Genomic DNA, 17,074 nt, shown 5'->3' with positions numbered 1-17,074 from the left:
AGTCTCCGTCAACGATTGAATTGATTGGGAAGGAACCTTTTACGAAGCAAGACATCTATATCACTGATGAATATACAATTTTCAGACTTCTACTTTGATTCATGCATGTAGCTCTTGGCCTGGCTATCGTTCACATCTAATATCTAGCTTCCGTGTTCTTAGTTGCCTCCGTGTCCCTGAAGTGGGTGTGGCTTAGGGCCTTGTTGTACTGGAACACTTTCCAGAGGTCCAGCGTACGCCAGAAGACCCACGTCGGAGCTGGTCATGGTGTTCTTGTACTTACTACCACTGAACTCGAAGAGGAAGTTCATTGGGAAGCCAATCTCGAAAGGAACAGCGGAATCAATGTCATCAACCTCTTCCTCGCTCAATTCGATTGCCAATGCTTCGATGTTGCCATTGAGATGGTCGATTTTGCGGCCGCCAACGATCGGGTACACGAAGGGGTACTTGTGGCGTACGTAGGCTAGGGCGATGCTAGTGACCTGAGTCTTCTTTTGGTTGGCGACGGCTTCGAGCTTCTTGGAGATTGCGATGTGCTTCTCGGAAGCGGGGCCAAAGTTACGACCTTGCTCGTTGTTCTTGCGCTTCTCTTCGGTGGTGAAGTTGCCTCCACCAAGAGCGCCCCATGGGCATAGAGCCATGCCTTCTTCGCGTGCCATGGGGATGATCTCACGCTCGAAGTCGCGCTCGGCTGCGGACCAGCGCCCTTGGTAGACACTGAAGCCACGGAGGCCGTGGTTGCGGGCATCTAGATGTCTCGTTAGTCACAGGTGCCGGGGCTTGTCATATGACAATACTTACATTCGTTGGCTTTGCTGACAACCCAGGCAGGTGTATCGCTGATCCCGAGGTATAGAACCTTTCCAGAGTTGACGACGGCGTTGAGCGATTGCATCAACTCAGGGATAGAGGTCGTGAAGTCCCACCAGTGCACGTACAACAGATCGATGTAATCAGTCTGGAGCTTCTTAAGGGATGCCTCAAGCGAGACGCGGAGCGACTTCGTGCTGTTACCAGCGTAGTTGATTCGTTGCCGAGGAGAGTTGTTCGGGTCAGGGAAGCAGGTGGTAAACTTGGTGGCGATGACCATTTCGTGTCGTACGCCTCGCTCCTTCATCCACTCGCCGATCCAGGTCTCGGACTCCTCATTTTGGTAGTTGTTTGCGCTGTGACTACATTAGCTTCTGGAATCTCAATGAAGTCTTCAGATCGAGTATAAGGAGACTCACGTATCAATGAAGTTTCCACCTTGCTTGTGGAAGAAGTCAAGAATCTCAAACACAGTCTTCTTATCGCACTTGCCCATCATGCCCTCCCATGCATCGCCAAAGTTCATCGCTCCTAAGCAAAGAGGAGAAACGCGAACGCCGGCGGTGGGCGACATGACGCGATGGAAGTCCAGGAGGGACGCCGCCTTGGGTGCGTCACCGAATGGAGAAGGCATCTTGATAAAGTAGTCGGGAAACTTTGAAAAGGTAGTGAAGTTTAGGAGCTGGAGCTGGAAGTGCGAGGTATTGTGAGGGGCCTATTGCAGGACTCGGCCTCTTCTTATATCTCCTGAATCTTTACATGCGTATGACGTGTTACGCTGGAGTACCTCAGGGTCCATCTTCGGTCTCTTCGTCTATTGCGTCCAAGTTCGAGACTACCGATGGTTGTCGGGGCCGATCTTTGTCGGATGGCGTTAAGACGGTGGAGGGGCAGCTTCCCAAGTTCAATGTGGGGATATTTGGTCATGGTAGATGCTATCTCCGCTAAGGTCCGAGCAAAACATCGTCAAGCTTCACGTGTCGGACGAGTGCAGGCGACGCCAAGGTTGGTGTCTTCTTCAAATTCGGATAGGCTCAGAGAATCCAGTAAAGTTTCTGGCGAAGTTGACGAGGATAGCATGATAGTGGTACCACCTGGCGGATTTAAGAACATTAGCACGTCAGCAATGTGCATGACGAGCCAGAGTGCAAAATTCATGGGCTTAGTTGCACATTTGATATCTAGTATAATACTTGTTGTCTCCGGTTGAGGTTGCCCTAGATATGGACTGAAACACGTGAACGCTTTGTCGGAAGAAGATTCTTTGATAGATACACATGGAGAGAATATTTGATATATTGGTGGCTACAAGGGCAACCTTGGCCAAAGTTGAAGAAGCTACCAAAACATGATCCAATGGTAAATGTAAAAATACATGTGAACTTTTCAGGGTATCCGTGCCATGCAAGACTCCAAGTAAATGCAGCAAGATCAAGAACAACAGCATCTGTGAGTGTACACGTCTCAGCCTACTAGTTCCTCTTCTTTTTCTTCTTCCTGTTCCGGCTCTTCTTCTTTACTTCGTCACCACCGCCAACGTCGACTTCTGGCCCAGCTGCGTCGAGGCGGATGTTTCCGTACTTCTGCCTGATCTCGTGCTCAAAGCTGTCCTTCTCCAGCCTGAACAGCGCCATAGTGGCCCTAGCATCTTCAACCGAGCTATGAGCACCGACTTGAATCTCTACACCCAAGAGTTTGTCTGCCAATAGCTTCAAGCCTGGGGTGCGCCCCGGTATTATAGCCAATTCTCTGAACTTTGAGAACTTGGATGTGTCGCGGATGAAGCGCTTGTCGTGCTTCAAGATGAGCACGTCGAGATCGTTCTTCACCGCGTGACCGACGAGTATGCGCCCGGTGAGCAGGATCTTGAGGTCGTTTCGTACTTCGTCGAAGGGTCGCGCGACGTCTTTGCGGAGATGTCTAGGCTCGATGCCAGAGACTGCGGTTCGATAGTCGGTAACTTCGATGCCTCGGGGTACCTGGACGTAGGAATCGTAGACTTGATGACCATGAAAGTTGACCAGCGACACTCTTGCCAGCGCAGAGTCTCGGTTAGGCTCTGGCCCAACTCCCACCATCTCACAATCCAATGCGACGTACTTTCCGGGCAGCGCTACCTCTGATACGCCTTCGTTTTCTATGTCGGGGAAGTCGGGGTGTGGTTCGAGGATGGAGACGGCTGCATCGGCATCTTTCGGGTCGCTCAGAAGAGGTGTCTTCTTGAGAGAGGGCATCGAGATGCTCTTGGAGAGGGTTTTGGCGTTATGCTGCTTGGCTGAAGCGCCGACAGACGCGGGCTCCTCCATCTTCTGTCGCTTTCTCGAGGGCAGAGGTTTTCGCGGTGTGTTCTTCTGGGAGCCGTTTACAGCTTTTGGTGATGCATCTCCGTGCTTCCCATTGGCGTGCTGAGGTCGTTTGCGCTTGAGCGAAGACGGCTTCTCGTCCTCGAACTTCTTGCTCTTCGGAGGTGTCGCGGGCGTTGAAGGCTTGAGTCGCTGCTGCAGTATCTTCCAGTTGCTGGACAGAGTGCTGGGATCGATTGGAGCCATGTTGTCGTCACCTGCGCGGCATAGCGGTGTGAGGGTCGTCCTGTCAGTGGTTGTCGAGGATGTTGGCCGTTTGCGCTTCTCCGCTCAGTCCCCGCGAGCAAAAGTTCAAAACTGCGCTAGCACCTTCCAGATGTCGGCTCGAACGCGACGCAAAGGCCCGATCGGCAGGCGGCAACATCGCGACTGAGCCCAGCACCCCCAACATCATCGCTGCATCAAACCTCACAACGGGTCCCAAAATCTACCAGAATCGAGAAACGCGTGTCGCATCGCCATGGCGCCTCGAGAAAACTCGCATGAGCCCTCCGGGACGCCGGCGCCGGTAGAAACAGGCTTTGCCACTCTTGCACAGCTGAGGTAAGTGCGACACCATGCGCACAGTATGAATATGTAGGCTGACGCGCTGCGTGCAGGACAGGCGTGAAGGCGTGGGTTGAGAAGGTACGTGAATAGCGCGCAACTGCGCGATGCGCGATGCAACCCCCAGCCGCATGAACATCAAAACAGCAACATCAATACCTAGTCTGTAACTAGACTAACACATTACAGGATGGCGAGAAGCGCAAAGCTGAAATCTTGTCGATTCAAACCAGGCAGGGAAGGCCCAAATTCTACGTTCATTATGAAGAGTTCAACAAGCGTCTGGATGAGTGGATCGAAGCCGAACGGATAGATCTATCAAGAGAAGTCGAGTGGCCTGCGCCCGAGAAAGCAGACAAAAAGAAGGGCACTGCCGTTAAGACCGACAAGGCACCTTCAAAGTCTGATCAGAAGAATCTCAAGCGATCCCGCAGCAAACTTGATCGTGAGATTTCAGGCACACCAGAATCGACGTCCAGCAATCTGCCAGGCAAAGCACCGAGGCCGTCCAAAGCAAGTGGCAAGGAGAATCAAGAGCTCATAGTCACGAGCGAAGTCACCGATGGCACACCGAAACCCGAGGATGAGGAGATGGACCTTGTCGACGTGCAGGATGCCGCCGCAGCAGCCAAGGCCATGCCACCCCAGGATTACTCGAGAGAAGATGAAATTGAGAAGCTACGCACATCCGGGTCTATGACCCAGAACCAGACCGAGATCTCGCGAGTGCGTAACTTGGAGAAGATTCAGATGGGCAAGTTCGAGGTCGAGCCTTGGTACTTCTCACCCTACCCAGTGGACTTTGTCGACTCAGATGTAGTCTACATCTGCGAATTCTGCCTTGGTTACTACGGTGAAGTAACGCAGTTCGAGCGCCACCGCACAAAGTGCCACCTGCTGCACCCACCCGGCAACGAGATATACCGAGACGACTATGTGTCCTTCTTCGAGATTGACGGGAGGCGGCAGCGGACATGGTGTCGAAATCTCTGTCTACTTTCGAAACTCTTCCTGGATCACAAGACACTCTACTACGACGTCGACCCTTTTCTGTTCTACTGCATGTGCACGCGCGACGAACACGGCTGTCATTTCGTGGGCTACTTTTCCAAAGAGAAAGAATCAGCGGAAGGCTACAACGTTGCCTGTATTCTCACCCTCCCTCAATACCAACGGAAAGGATTCGGCAAACTGCTTATCGACTTTTCCTACCTCCTTTCCAAGCGTGAAAACAAGCTCGGATCTCCAGAGAAGCCGTTGTCTGATCTGGGTCTGCTCGGCTACCGTGCCTACTGGCAGGAGATTCTCGTCGATATTCTAATGGAGCCTGGCCGAACCGAAGCTAACATCGAGGATTTGGGTGCTGCGACAGCAATGACAACGAACGACGTGCTGCATACCCTGCAAAATCTGAACATGCTGCGATACAGCAAGAACCAGCATGTTGTCGTTCTCACAGATGCAGTTATCGCGCAACGGGAGAGGCAGAAGGCGAAGGAGAAGCTGAAGGGCAAAAGGAGCATTGATCCTGATCGTTTGATTTGGAAACCACCTGTATTCTCGGCCGCAAGCAGGACATGGAACTGGTGAACGTTGGCACTGTTGGTGTTGATCGGCGCATTTCTTTGATCCATATTTTGTTTAGTGGGCATTGGCTTGGCGCATGGTGTTGGCTGTTACTTCTCCATGGTATACCCAGACCCATATTGATATCATTGTAGATCGTCCATCGTCTGCCCAATTCGTTCCGCTTCCATCCTGGTGTTTCTTCCCTTATCCAGTGCCATCGAACCACTCAAAGCATGTCATTCTGCTTGCGGCTTCTTCAAATCTCCACTCCAGCATCACAGCTCCCTGTATCGCCTCTCGAGTTTGCGCCCCAACTTTACTAGTCTTCAAGACAGTCCTCAACTCTTCAGCAACATCTCCCATCCTAACGCCTTTTTCTCGCTCCACCCTCACACATCGCTGCTGCCACTCTCTTCTTCCATGTCGGTGTAGTACATTCCGATACTCCCGATCCCACTCCGCACCCTCTACACAATATACCTCGATACTTCGCGTCACAGGTCTCGTCAAGTATGCACTCATACTAATTCTACCCTCTTCTGTCTCGCCCTCACACCCCGCGAACCACTCATCAAATTCTCTGACACTCATTCGCGTCCTAAAACAGATCCCCATCTCCCCCCTAGCCATCTCGTCCAATCCACCTATCAACTCACAAACATGCTTCCCCAGCCAAGGATGCAAAAACGGGACAAGCGCGGAGAGAATATTCCCATAAGCGCCTTCGTGCCAGAAGTAGTAGTCATCCGAGATATCCAGTGGCAAGCCAGGATTCATCCATTGTGTTGTTCGTGCGAGGATGTCTTGGGCGAGAGAGGAAACAGGTTGCGGTAGTCTGTCGAGGGTCTCAGGCTTTGTAGCAGAGTGGGAGATTGTTGATGAAGCGTCGCGAAGAGGAAGAAGGCGCGGAGGGAGATTAATGCGGAGTGTTTCTCTCCAGTGTTTGGAGACGGAGGCGTATACGGGAATTTCGGAAGGGGGGAGGAGAGTGACGATCTGGATGAGGAGTTCTGGGAGGAGGAATATGCGATGCATCTTGCACGGGTGTCGCAATGATAAGTTTGGACCAGATTCGGCTATGATAATTAATCAAGGCTTTATAGTACTACATACTGACACGAAGAGCTGAAAGCGAGCTGAATGTTCCGCATGGTACATGCTTATCGCCGTGCCCATTCCGCTTCCGCTATCTTACACAACAGGTAGTCAGCCAGCTCACGTCAGCGGTGCAATCAATGTCGTGCTCGTAACGTGCATGCGCTCTCATTCGTTGAACATGACGCGAGCCGCCTATTGCGGGAAGCTAGGTGTGCTTGGCTGGATTACGGATACTTCGGGTTATATAGCAACACAACAAAGCCTACGCCAAAACAGCCATCAACCCCACGATACCACCCGAGCCAATAGCTACCGCCCTCAGCATATTCAACTTGCCGAACTTGTCCAACAGCTCATTTACCTCTCGATCCTCTGCTTGGGTACTCTGCCTCTCCGTTTCCTCTTGCGGTACACTCAAATCCTTCCATTGACTCACGTCATCCTTGCTGTCCACGGATTCATCAGCGCTTCGCTCTTTCGATCCAGACTTTTCCCGGTACTCGGCAGACGCCTTACTTCGGCTCCCGCCCAACTCTTCGTTCTTTTTGATAAGGGCGAAGTTCGTGGGTATCATGGCCAGACCCGTGATTGGCGCGATGCTGAAGGAAAGCGCGGCGGCGGCGAGATAAAGGCCTGGCTTGCCCTTGACGGCATGCTGAATGATTGAGGAAATCGAGTTGACGGAAGATGGTGGGAGAGCTTTGTAAGCGAGATACACGAAGCCGGATGCGGATGTGATTGCGGCTGTTGGAAACGTGTGGGAGCCTCTTGAGAAGAGCCAGCGTATCATTGGAAGAGATCGAGATGCTGGCTGTGATTGTAACATTGGGATGTCGAAGAGAGATAATGCTGCGATGCCGCCCGACGCCAACAGCGCGGTGGATATGCTCAAGATCTGTATGGTTTGTGTCGCGGACATGTTGGACGGTGGGAGATTGTGTTTTGGGATATTGTTGAGAATGGTTTCCAATTTGTGAGCGATCCAGGAGAAGCAGGTACTCTTTGCTATATACTTGAGCGTGATGTGGTCATCCTGTTGGTACACAACGCGTTCCGCGGGTCCCGCAATGTTAGTGGTCTCAAAATGATGTCATGGTGGCCTATCATCAACCTTCGCATTTCTCGTACTAGACGAACACTTCGGTCACGGTGTGTTCCAGGCCCGACATTGTCGCAAAGTCGAGAAGTCTAATCAGTCCGCTTGCGCACCTTGGGTAGCGCGAACCAGCAAGCAAGCATAACAGCGTACATGCCAAGTGCAACGGGGTGCAGTACCCAAGTACCTAAAGAATCAGTATCCTGATGATTGCGCATAGAATAAAGGTCGCTTACCGGAAGCCTGCGCGAGAACACCAGTTGTGAAGGGCGCAACCGCTCCACCTGAGCTTCCTGCTCCACCAATGAATCCGATTGCGGTGGTCTGAATATGACGAGGCATGAGGCGCGAGAAGATGGTCTGCGCACACGGGTAGACGGGGCCCAACAACAAGCCCAACAAGCAGACAGCGACTGCATTTCCGATCAAATTTGGTGTCAACCATGCCAGAAGTTGAAGAGCTATGGTGCCGAGAGTGAGGATGACGACAAATCTCTTCTCGCCTATTCTGGGCGCAGCGTGAGTGAGTACAAAACGGCCAAGCGTGATGCCTCCCTATTCGGCAATTAGCAGAAGCGATACAGTATGCAGCAAGTACACATACCCAGAAGCCTGCTGTGACATATCCGACCTTTGCAGGGTCGCCATTACGGTAGTTGATGAGGTATGAGATGAACCAGCCTGAAATGCTCACTTCGGCTCCTTGGTATGCAAAGATGAACAAGGCGCCGAAGATGGTGACTTTGTTCTTCAAAGCGAGCTTCAGGATCTTCATCTTGGAAGCGGCATCTTCCGCAGCAGTTTGCCTACTGGTCGTGGTCTCCAAGAGTGTCTCCTCAGAGTCTTCCGTGTATGACCAGAAGGACCATGCTGCGAAAGCGATGCAGCAAAGTCGCAGTCCGACAGTAAGGAAGTAGAAGCGCGACCACAGAATTCCTTGTGAGACGATTGCTGTTCCGATTATGGGTGCGACTATTCCACCGACGCCATAACTGCCATGCGAGAGGCCAAGAATGACAGAAGGTGGATGGGTATTCGCACAGTAGACATTGTTGAGGGCCAAGTTGATGGCTGCACCGAATCCCAAGAGGAAGAAACTGACATTATCAGCGGTGGGTTACTGAGTTCTAATATCGAATACTTACGATACAACGACCAAAGGATACGGAGGTGTGCAAACAAGGATAACGTATGCGGACAACTGTATCAATTCTGCTATGATCAGAGTCTTTGCCCTTCCGAACTTGCCTAGGATCGTATTCGTGAAGAAGGCGGCAGAGATGAAACCGATGGCGTTACTAACGAACACCAGAGACATGATGGAGTACGAGATGTGGTAGTACGACTCCATGTACGGAATCAAAGCACCGACGACTGACCACTGGTTAGTCTAGATCCTGATCAAGTAATCCAAAAACGGAAGGTCTATATCAATGTCTCAACTCACCCGAGTCGTTGATTCCGTTTGAAAAGTAGATCAAGCAACAGCAAAGGATCCTCCATTTGGTCATCGGTTGAGCGTTCCAGGTCCTGATAGTACCGACTGCATCCTCTCGATTCGGTGTGGCCGGACGACTCATCTCGAGTTCATTGGGGGTTTTCGGGGTCTGCGCGCCCTTGGGCAATTCATGCTCTGCATACGATGCTTGTCGGCTATCGTCTGGTTTGCGAGAAGCAAAGTCCGCGAGTTCGACGTCCGGTAGTACACCTACATCGCCGAGCGTTTGAGGTGCTTTGCCCTTGCTCTTCTGGTATGTCGGTTCCGGGTTGGTCACGGAGGCAGGCTGAATGTCGAAGAGACTGTGAAGTTTGGACGACATGGCTCCAAGTTCCCGATCTGCGGTGTCCTTTTGCGAACTCGAAGAGGATGCAAAAGCCCTGGACTACGCGCCTTGGAAGCGTTCGTTCTGATTGTGCGTCTCAGGTAGTAGGAAGTAGTTGGGCGTTCAAGTTCAGTGCAAATGCGAAGGCAAGAGTCATAAATAAGGAAGTAGCCCGAGGGACGACGTGCCAGTGCGGGAGACCCTAGACCCTTAATACGGTAGTCCACGAAGCTTTCGACGAGAACGCTACTGGCCATTGCAAAGGCTGAGGGCGCTATCGCTGATAAATCATGGGATGCACAATTACCCTACATTACCAGATAAACACGCGCCGGCTCCGACTTGGGGCCTATCACAGCTGGCGGGTAAGTATCGTGTGGTCGCGCTGCAGCAGTATGGAGATGGTGGACGGTCGGTAAGCAAGTCGATCATAAAGCCTGTAAAACGTTTTGCAGGGACAGACGCGTCTAACGGTGCAGATAGCTGTTCATTCCTGGCAATGGATCCGACAGTCGGAGAGAGATTGGGTCTAGGCCAGTGACCAGAAAGGGCGCAATACCCAGAAGGTGGTGAAAGTGCGAACTTTTGGGGCTCCGAGGGGCGGGGACAACTTCCCCACCGGGCTCGGCCACACCTTCCTGCTTTGAAATTCACGACCACCCCTCCCATATTGTCTCCAAAACTACCACAAGCGCTTCATCTCCACCTTGCTTACCAAAGCTCAACCCCAACATGGCCCGTCCAAAGCGCAATGTCCTTGCCACCATAGACAGCACAATCACACCGCCCGACGCTTTGGCGCCAAATCACGCGATCGCGCGCATCACCAAAGCTGAAGGCAAGAACATCTATGCCGCCGAGCTGCCAGATGGCAAGCCTGTCCTTGCAGAGCTGGAAGCGAGGTTCAGATCAACAGTATGGATCAAGAGGGGCAGTTACGTGGTTATAGATATGTCTGCTCTGGCGGACCGTGAGAACAAGCTGGATGGAGAGATCGTGAACGTGGTGCGCGACGAGAAGGCTTGGAGGAAAATGAGCTACTGGTATGTTCCAGCCGGGTATCAAGTAGTATGTGTACAGAGCGCTAACAATAGTATACAGGCCCAAGGAGTTCGTAAAGAAGTCCACGTACGTTCAGGATAGCGACGACGAGGAATCGACTGTCGGCAAGATGCCGCCCAGCGACTCAGACGAGGACTGAGCTCTTCGTCGCATCACTCGGCGTGCGCATGGTCCTCCTCAATTATACCCTTCGTCACGCCCTCGTACTCCTTCCTCGTTCCCCACCATACGCCCGCGACCGTAATCGCTAGAACGCCCACGACCGTCGCCGAGCTTGCCGATGTACTCGGATACACATTCCACGCCCATTCTTGCGCGCCCCATAATGCATATACCACGGCTGGATTGAACCCTGCTTTCCACAGCAAGAACGGCGTGCACCACGCGACATACGCGTAGAACTGGTAGTGTAGACTACGCGCGCACAGTAAGCCAATGGTCATCGCGGTCAGCATCGTCGTCATAATGAAATCTGGGGTGGTTTTGCTGGACATGGTGTCCTGATCCCGAGGCTCAATAGCTGGAATACAGAGCTTAAGGAATTCTTTGACATTGCGCTTCGAGGGCTTGATCCAGCGGGTTCGCGCGTACCAGATGAGGAGGCCAACATGCAGAGCGAGTAAGCCAATGGCGAAAGGGCGTGAGAGGAACGTAGATTCCGGGACGAAGCGCCAATTTACGGTCCATTTGTACAGGAAGGCACGGCTGAGCTCGAAAGCGCGGGCGAAATAGCTTGGTGCGCGCTTCCTGAAGGGGTAGCCATACAAAACCTACATTTTGATTAGCATCAATTGATAACACTCCGTGATCGATGAATTACTTACCGAAACCTGTACGATGATCATGGCCTGTGTCAAGGCTTCTCTTCCACCCAGTTTCATGACCATGAGAATACCCATTGCTGGTAGAGGCAGCAATAGGCTCATCTTGACGTTCAGCCCTGTGCTATACAGCGCGCTCCCCAGATGCCATTGATCGCGTTGGTAGCAGAAGACAGCCAGCCAGAAGAACAGCACCGCGAAACAATCATTGAAGCATCGTAGCATGAAAATGCTATGCATGCGCTTCGAAAGAATCAACAGCGGGAAAATGTACGGTGGAACCTGCCAACATGTCAGCTTCCACTCGATGACCCCCTCCAACAATAACAGCTAGATTGGGAAAGTACTCACCCGCGCCTTCCTATAACATTGAAACACCACACCAAGCGTAAGCAGATATACTCCCGCGAAAATATACTGCGCGAGAGCGATATCCCGCCCTTCATCCGTCCACTTGTAAAGCTGCTTGTAGATCCACACATGGGCACCAGGGTACACGAGCGGACCTGTCGAACCAGCAATATTCTTATAGTCGCGCTCGCCTTTCAGAAAGATGGCTATTTGCTGCATGTACGTCGTCCAGTCAATCTCAGTATCTAGAAACCTCGCTGTTAGGACACGTGGTGCGTTTTCGGTGAGTAAGAAAGGAGCACGAACAAGGTATCTTCTCGATTATCACGCCTGAAAGCGCGGCGTCTGCTACGAGGAGGAGCGGAGTCATCCATCTCGTGTGATCGGGATTGTAGGCTAGATCTTTTGCGCGGGCGAGGAGCGACATGGCGGCGTTTGTTGCACGCGGTTTTGGTGATGGCAAGTTCGGGGGTTAACGATGGTGTTATAGTTCGCGTCGCGTGTCACGTGGGAAGGAGGTTTGAGGTTTCAAGGATGGCAGTTTCGCGCGACGTGTGTTTCAGGCATCATTTTTCTCGTGCGAGCTGTGGATGGTGGTTTGACGTGGACTGCACGTTTTGTATGGAGTCAGACGCTGTTGCGCTCGCGCGCTGGTGTTGTGCTATTTACGGCAAGCGCGAGGTTTGCGCGTCCAGCACTTCGTTACTCTTTGCTTCAGTGCCCCACACGCGATGTTCAATTCGAAAGTTGGTTTTACGATGGCTTAGTCGTTTTGTCTACTCGCAGCTCGAGTATTGTCTCACACAAATGTAGCACGATGCCGTCGTCGTAGTCATAGTGGCAAAAGTGATGAAGAAATTAATGTTGCATTAGGTCTAGATTCTAAGGAATGTCTATATAGGAAGCGCTGAGATAACCATGAACACCGAGAAAGGTCATAGCCTATGCTCAGTACTGGCTGGGTGCCGGGCATGCAGGGGCGGCGGCGGCGGGAAGCGGGACGAAGGTGACATAGGCATCAGAGACACCCTGGCAGACGAAGTCCTTGGGGCCGTTGCCACCGGCACGGCAGTAGCTGGGAAGAGTGGTGGTACCGACATAGGTGAGGCTGAGGAAATGTTAGCAAATTTGAACAGGTCATGCATTCAAAGGTGTGGGAGAAGCTTACTCGTCGCTGACACCCTGCTTGATGATCAGACCATCACGGTCGCTTGAGAAAGCGAAGTCGATGAAGCTGTTCTCGCCGCAAGAGTAGAACTTGTTGTCCTCAAGCTTGTCGGCTTGGGAAGAGCAGTTGAAGTCGAGGGTACCTCCGTTGGTAGCCTTGATGTTGAAGCCGAAGCTGTTGTAGTAGGTTCCCTCAGGCTTGCGTCCGAAGAAGTTGGAGATCTTCCAGACGTAGTCACCCTGGGTAGCAACTGGGCAGGATGCGTCGACCTGGCGGGCCTCGAGAGGTGCGGCGCTGGCAACGGCAGCGGCAGCGAAGAGAGAAGCGATGGTGGTGAACTGCATCTTGATGGAGTTGGTTTGAAGTTGGGATGAAGTGTTGGAAAGTGTGGTAGGTTGTAGTTGAGTGTGAGAGTTGGTGGTTGATGGTGGCTAGAAAGTGAGATACTCACTGGCATTATATAGTCATCCCATCTCGTATCTGGGGTACTGTACTCCTGCCACGATCATCATGTCCGTCTCGTCCCAAGGTTCAATACGAGAAGATTGACACCAGGCGTCACCCTTGACCTTACCCGCTAGAACATACGAGAAAGGTGTACCATGAAATTTCTCCAGGAACACGAGCATCAGACGATGCCGAGAGCGCCGAAAGCACACTCGACCCCAATTTTGGAGCCTCAGTATCCTTGCCAACGGTGTCACGAACCAGTAGCGACATCCGGGGTGACCGGATGAGGCGTCAGGCATGTCCTACTTTGGGCAGTTGGCAGACCTAGCCGAGCTTGGATCGTGCTAAACATACGAGATGTGACGTCTAGTAGTATGAACCAGGCATGCAGAGTGGCATTGGGCGCTGGCCGGTCGGCTGTGCAGGGCCTTGGTTCGGAAAACTAACGGCATGACGTCCAGGGCTATATGTATTCTAGCTGCTGTTGCAACACCGTACATGCGATGGTAGGCGACTGCTTCTTCCACATTCATATTGACGCGGTATACCCCAGAGTGCTCGCCAACGACTATACCTAGGTAGCTTAGCGACACATTGGAAGCGTAAAAGGGACGCCCTATGTTCCTAAAGTCGAGCCTGAGTGCTGTGGACCTGAGCAAGTCGGCCGCATGAATGATGACTGCAATCTCGTAGAGTTCGATCGGTCCGTTCCCGAACGACCTCATCGTCCACAGAAATGGGTGGTCCGAGTGTGGGGACGAGCGTAATATCAGTAATCGGGGTTGCCTCCATCACCTTGAATAATTCCAAGGTTAGCATGGAGATCACTCGTGAACGAAGGATCGAAATACGACGTCGCTTGGGGTTGGACCGAGATGGTGGAAAGTCGAGCCGTGGCATCTGAAAGGAATGGCATCATCGAGCCGGTTGTTGCGGCTGTGGCTGCCGATCACCTGCCTGGCTCGCGCCCAGGGTCCACGCTCAAAGACGGAGCCAGGAGCTAAACAATGACACCAACACCACTGACGCACCATCGGAGTCTGTCCGGCGGCACGCTATATTTGCTATTTTTGGACCCGCGATCGTGGGCTCGCGCTCAACGCTGAACGAAAACTTTACGACCCAGGTGCACATCTACCTTCAAGGACTGGCATGCGTGGCAATGAACTCAAACTCACTGCACCCACCGTGCGCAAGGCGACTATCAAGGTACACAGAGATCTGAGACGGCACTCGAATATTTAACGGTTCCGTTCCGTCATTCTCGGAGATCTCCTTGTTGCTTTTGAGACCTGACGGCATCTGCCTTAATTTCGATGGATCACCGAACATCTTGCTAATATGTCGGAGGCTGTCGGGTAGACAGTACTGTCCTGGCGTCGATAGGACCGATAAACCATTGAATGTATGGACGCGGTAACGATGTACGAAGTCAGACAATACTCTTACTGCGGATCTATGGACAAGGAAGAGACACTCGCTTCGTGATCAGCGAAAGCTGGTTGGCAAATCCTTCAAGTTCTACCGCTCATGAACGTGGCTGGAGCCATTCGACCATCTTTGATGCTGGGTGCTAGCGGATCAGTAAGGGCACACGTCTTACACAAGGTGACACGTAAGACCCTGCCATAATACACATGAGCAGAAGGAGGGGTAAGACCGGATCAACGACACTGAAGAGTACACCATATGTACCTGTGTTGTACATCCAGTGAGTTTGGAAGTTCGTTTGACGCAAGATGATGCAGGAATTTTCCAGTGTTGCAAATTTGGAGATCGAACTTTCAGAAGCAAACTTGCATGTAGGGGCAAGAAAATCCGAGATATACCACCATCTGTCATACGCAGTCAGTTACGAGTATCTTTACAATCTACTGATTGCGGAATGTGTCGCAAGAAGAGGAGGTGTACCACAGTAAGTACCCGTGCTGCTGCCGTTGCTCACCGGTCGGACCACAAGGACAAGATACCCAAGTCAGCAAATCGGGGGCGGCATCCATGGAATGAAGTACGCGCGGAACAAAAAATCTCCCAACAACGGGTACGTACGCAGGATGCTGGCTTCCCCAGACGTTCTCTTGAGTATAAACAGTCGGCATGGGCACTGTTTCATGCTCGTCACTCGCGGTTCTATCGGCTCTCGCTACGCTACCTATCCGTTCCGATATTGTCTGTCTGCCTGACTCATGGATTCTGTTGAGCTCGAAGAACCCTATGACGAGGAAGGCAATTTTAGCTATGGCCATAGCGAGGATGACCTCGACAACGATTACACAGGCAGTGGGGGTGAGCGAAGTGGTGAGGACCGATACGCGAACAGTGAGAGCAATGGAAGCGATGAAGCTCCCGATGATGCTTCAGCAAATGACACGGATGGTGAGCTTAGTGACAGTGTGATTAGCGAAAATCTTTCGATGTCACCAAGCGATGATGACGAGGAGGATGGAGAGCTCGAGACAGGTAGCATGGAAAGCGATACTAGTAGCTCAGACGAAGAGGACGAAGAGGAGGTGAATGACACAGGAGGCGATATTAGTGGCCCAGACCAAGGGGATGATGAGGAGGTGAATGACACAGAAAGTGACGATATTAGCTCAGATGGCGAGGCAGTATCAATCGACGAAGGAATCATCAACCCAGTAAGCGATGAAAGCGGCTCGGATAGTGAAGCAGATGTCTCGATTGGAGAGGGCGCTGGGGCAGACACCTCAGTAGAATCTGTGGGATACAGCGGCATGTGCAACAATGACAGCACTACACACCATGAGCAAGAAAACGTCTTGACGAGTACGCGGAGTAGCCCGGGAGGGTGGACGGAGCTCAAAAAAGGACAGAACATCGCACCTATCCACCATCACAGCACCTACCAAGCTTATCAACCCAACAACAACTATCAATCTACATACGACCATCAAGCAACCAACAATTATCAGCTAACGAACACCCACCACCCGTACAGCAACAATGAGAAGACCAGCAACTCCCCGACGATCGTTCAGAGCCGAAAGAAGGTTCCAAGACGTCTTCCTGAAGTACAAACTGTGCTCGATGCGTCGACCCTCAATCGCAGCAATATGCCAGCTGGCGTGCAAAAGCTCGCGCACCGAAATGAAATGGCGTCCAAGAAATCTAAAGACGACGCCCGCAGAACCAACGAAACTCATCTCTCGCACCGTACCAAACCCAATCAGGGACACGCTGAACTACCATTCGCAACCAAGCATCCTCGAATATCGAAAAATCTTGGGAAGTCGAAAGCCGGCAATGAAATCAGTATGGCCGACGAGCTCTTCATTCCGGTCACATCAACTCAATCTACCAAAAGCAACCCAAAGCCCAAAACAACAAAACGCTCTCCTCTCATGCACGAGACGGAAAGAACGCCTGTAGCAACTGCAAGTCACGTATCCAGCAAAAAGAAGCGAAAGCCTACGGTCCTTGAGATGGAGGGATCTGCAATCCAAGTCCCCACCAACACCAAACAGCAATCCAACAGCAAGGCCAGCGATACGAAGTTATCCAAGAACGACACGCTTCGCTCTCATCCTCGACCACCCCCCGTATCTTCCAGCGACACAGAAGAGACATGGATCCCTACCAGCTTCTCCAACCCCCCTAAGGTTCTTCTCAATGGCATCTTCGCTGGAGTGATGATGCAGAGGCGAAAATCTACAGCAAGCATATTTGATCATGCATCGCATGCAATCATCGGCTTCAGTATGTCGAAAGAGCAAGGCAAGCGGTATGAGGAGGCTGGGATGAAGAAGTACAAGGCGGCCAAGGATGGTTTTACACTGTGGTGGAAGCCTTACACGCCATCGGCGGACTACTTTGATAGGGCAGACGAAGTTGAGTGATATGGGAGGTTGATCTACGAAATTCTCGACGAATTCCAATTCATTATGTTGTGTTAT

At 52.0% G+C, this 17,074-nt stretch overlaps 9 protein-coding genes across 9 annotated transcripts; 3 read left to right on the top strand and 6 right to left on the bottom strand.

Moving 5' to 3' along the window:
* Positions 1-158: 158 nt before the first annotated feature.
* On the bottom strand, positions 159-1,447 carry J4E84_005266 (uncharacterized protein; the record flags this gene model as incomplete). Its single annotated transcript, XM_049387863.1, has 3 exons — positions 159-751; positions 805-1,169; positions 1,233-1,447. 3 exons carry the CDS (start codon positions 1,445-1,447, stop codon positions 159-161), a joined length of 1,173 nt encoding a protein of 390 aa, XP_049244103.1.
* Positions 1,448-2,285: 838 nt separating this feature from the next.
* On the bottom strand, positions 2,286-3,362 carry J4E84_005265 (uncharacterized protein; the record flags this gene model as incomplete). Its single annotated transcript, XM_049387862.1, has 1 exon — positions 2,286-3,362. The coding sequence occupies one exon, from the start codon at positions 3,360-3,362 to the stop codon at positions 2,286-2,288; it is 1,077 nt and encodes a 358-aa protein (XP_049244102.1).
* A 274-nt stretch (positions 3,363-3,636) lies between these two features.
* Positions 3,637-5,312, top strand: ESA1 (Histone acetyltransferase; the record flags this gene model as incomplete). Its single annotated transcript, XM_049387861.1, has 3 exons — positions 3,637-3,719; positions 3,776-3,803; positions 3,912-5,312. 3 exons carry the CDS (start codon positions 3,637-3,639, stop codon positions 5,310-5,312), a joined length of 1,512 nt encoding a protein of 503 aa, XP_049244101.1.
* Positions 5,313-6,651: 1,339 nt separating this feature from the next.
* J4E84_005263 (uncharacterized protein) lies at positions 6,652-7,308 on the bottom strand (the record flags this gene model as incomplete). The annotated part of the gene is made up of 1 exon (XM_049387860.1): positions 6,652-7,308. The coding sequence occupies one exon, from the start codon at positions 7,306-7,308 to the stop codon at positions 6,652-6,654; it is 657 nt and encodes a 218-aa protein (XP_049244100.1).
* A 269-nt stretch (positions 7,309-7,577) lies between these two features.
* Positions 7,578-9,305, bottom strand: J4E84_005262 (uncharacterized protein; the record flags this gene model as incomplete). Its single annotated transcript, XM_049387859.1, has 5 exons — positions 7,578-7,672; positions 7,722-8,040; positions 8,090-8,582; positions 8,631-8,859; positions 8,933-9,305. 5 exons carry the CDS (start codon positions 9,303-9,305, stop codon positions 7,578-7,580), a joined length of 1,509 nt encoding a protein of 502 aa, XP_049244099.1.
* A 735-nt stretch (positions 9,306-10,040) lies between these two features.
* J4E84_005261 (uncharacterized protein) lies at positions 10,041-10,509 on the top strand (the record flags this gene model as incomplete). The annotated part of the gene is made up of 2 exons (XM_049387858.1): positions 10,041-10,351; positions 10,410-10,509. 2 exons carry the CDS (start codon positions 10,041-10,043, stop codon positions 10,507-10,509), a joined length of 411 nt encoding a protein of 136 aa, XP_049244098.1.
* A 13-nt stretch (positions 10,510-10,522) lies between these two features.
* On the bottom strand, positions 10,523-11,269 carry J4E84_005260 (uncharacterized protein; the record flags this gene model as incomplete). Its single annotated transcript, XM_049387857.1, has 2 exons — positions 10,523-11,140; positions 11,195-11,269. 2 exons carry the CDS (start codon positions 11,267-11,269, stop codon positions 10,523-10,525), a joined length of 693 nt encoding a protein of 230 aa, XP_049244097.1.
* Positions 11,270-12,490: 1,221 nt separating this feature from the next.
* ALTA1 (Major allergen Alt a 1) lies at positions 12,491-13,054 on the bottom strand (the record flags this gene model as incomplete). The annotated part of the gene is made up of 2 exons (XM_049387856.1): positions 12,491-12,650; positions 12,711-13,054. The coding sequence occupies 2 exons, from the start codon at positions 13,052-13,054 to the stop codon at positions 12,491-12,493; spliced, it is 504 nt and encodes a 167-aa protein (XP_049244096.1).
* A 2,292-nt stretch (positions 13,055-15,346) lies between these two features.
* J4E84_005258 (uncharacterized protein) lies at positions 15,347-17,017 on the top strand (the record flags this gene model as incomplete). Its single annotated transcript, XM_049387855.1, has 1 exon — positions 15,347-17,017. One exon carries the CDS (start codon positions 15,347-15,349, stop codon positions 17,015-17,017), a length of 1,671 nt encoding a protein of 556 aa, XP_049244095.1.
* Between the last annotated feature and the right edge of the window lie 57 nt (positions 17,018-17,074).

This window comes from Alternaria hordeiaustralica (assembly GCF_023758085.1).
Source record: "Alternaria hordeiaustralica strain BMP 2776 chromosome Unknown scaffold_9, whole genome shotgun sequence".
NCBI classification, from domain to species: Eukaryota; Fungi; Ascomycota; class Dothideomycetes; order Pleosporales; family Pleosporaceae; genus Alternaria; species Alternaria hordeiaustralica.
This window is presented reverse-complemented; position numbering and strand designations above follow the sequence as displayed.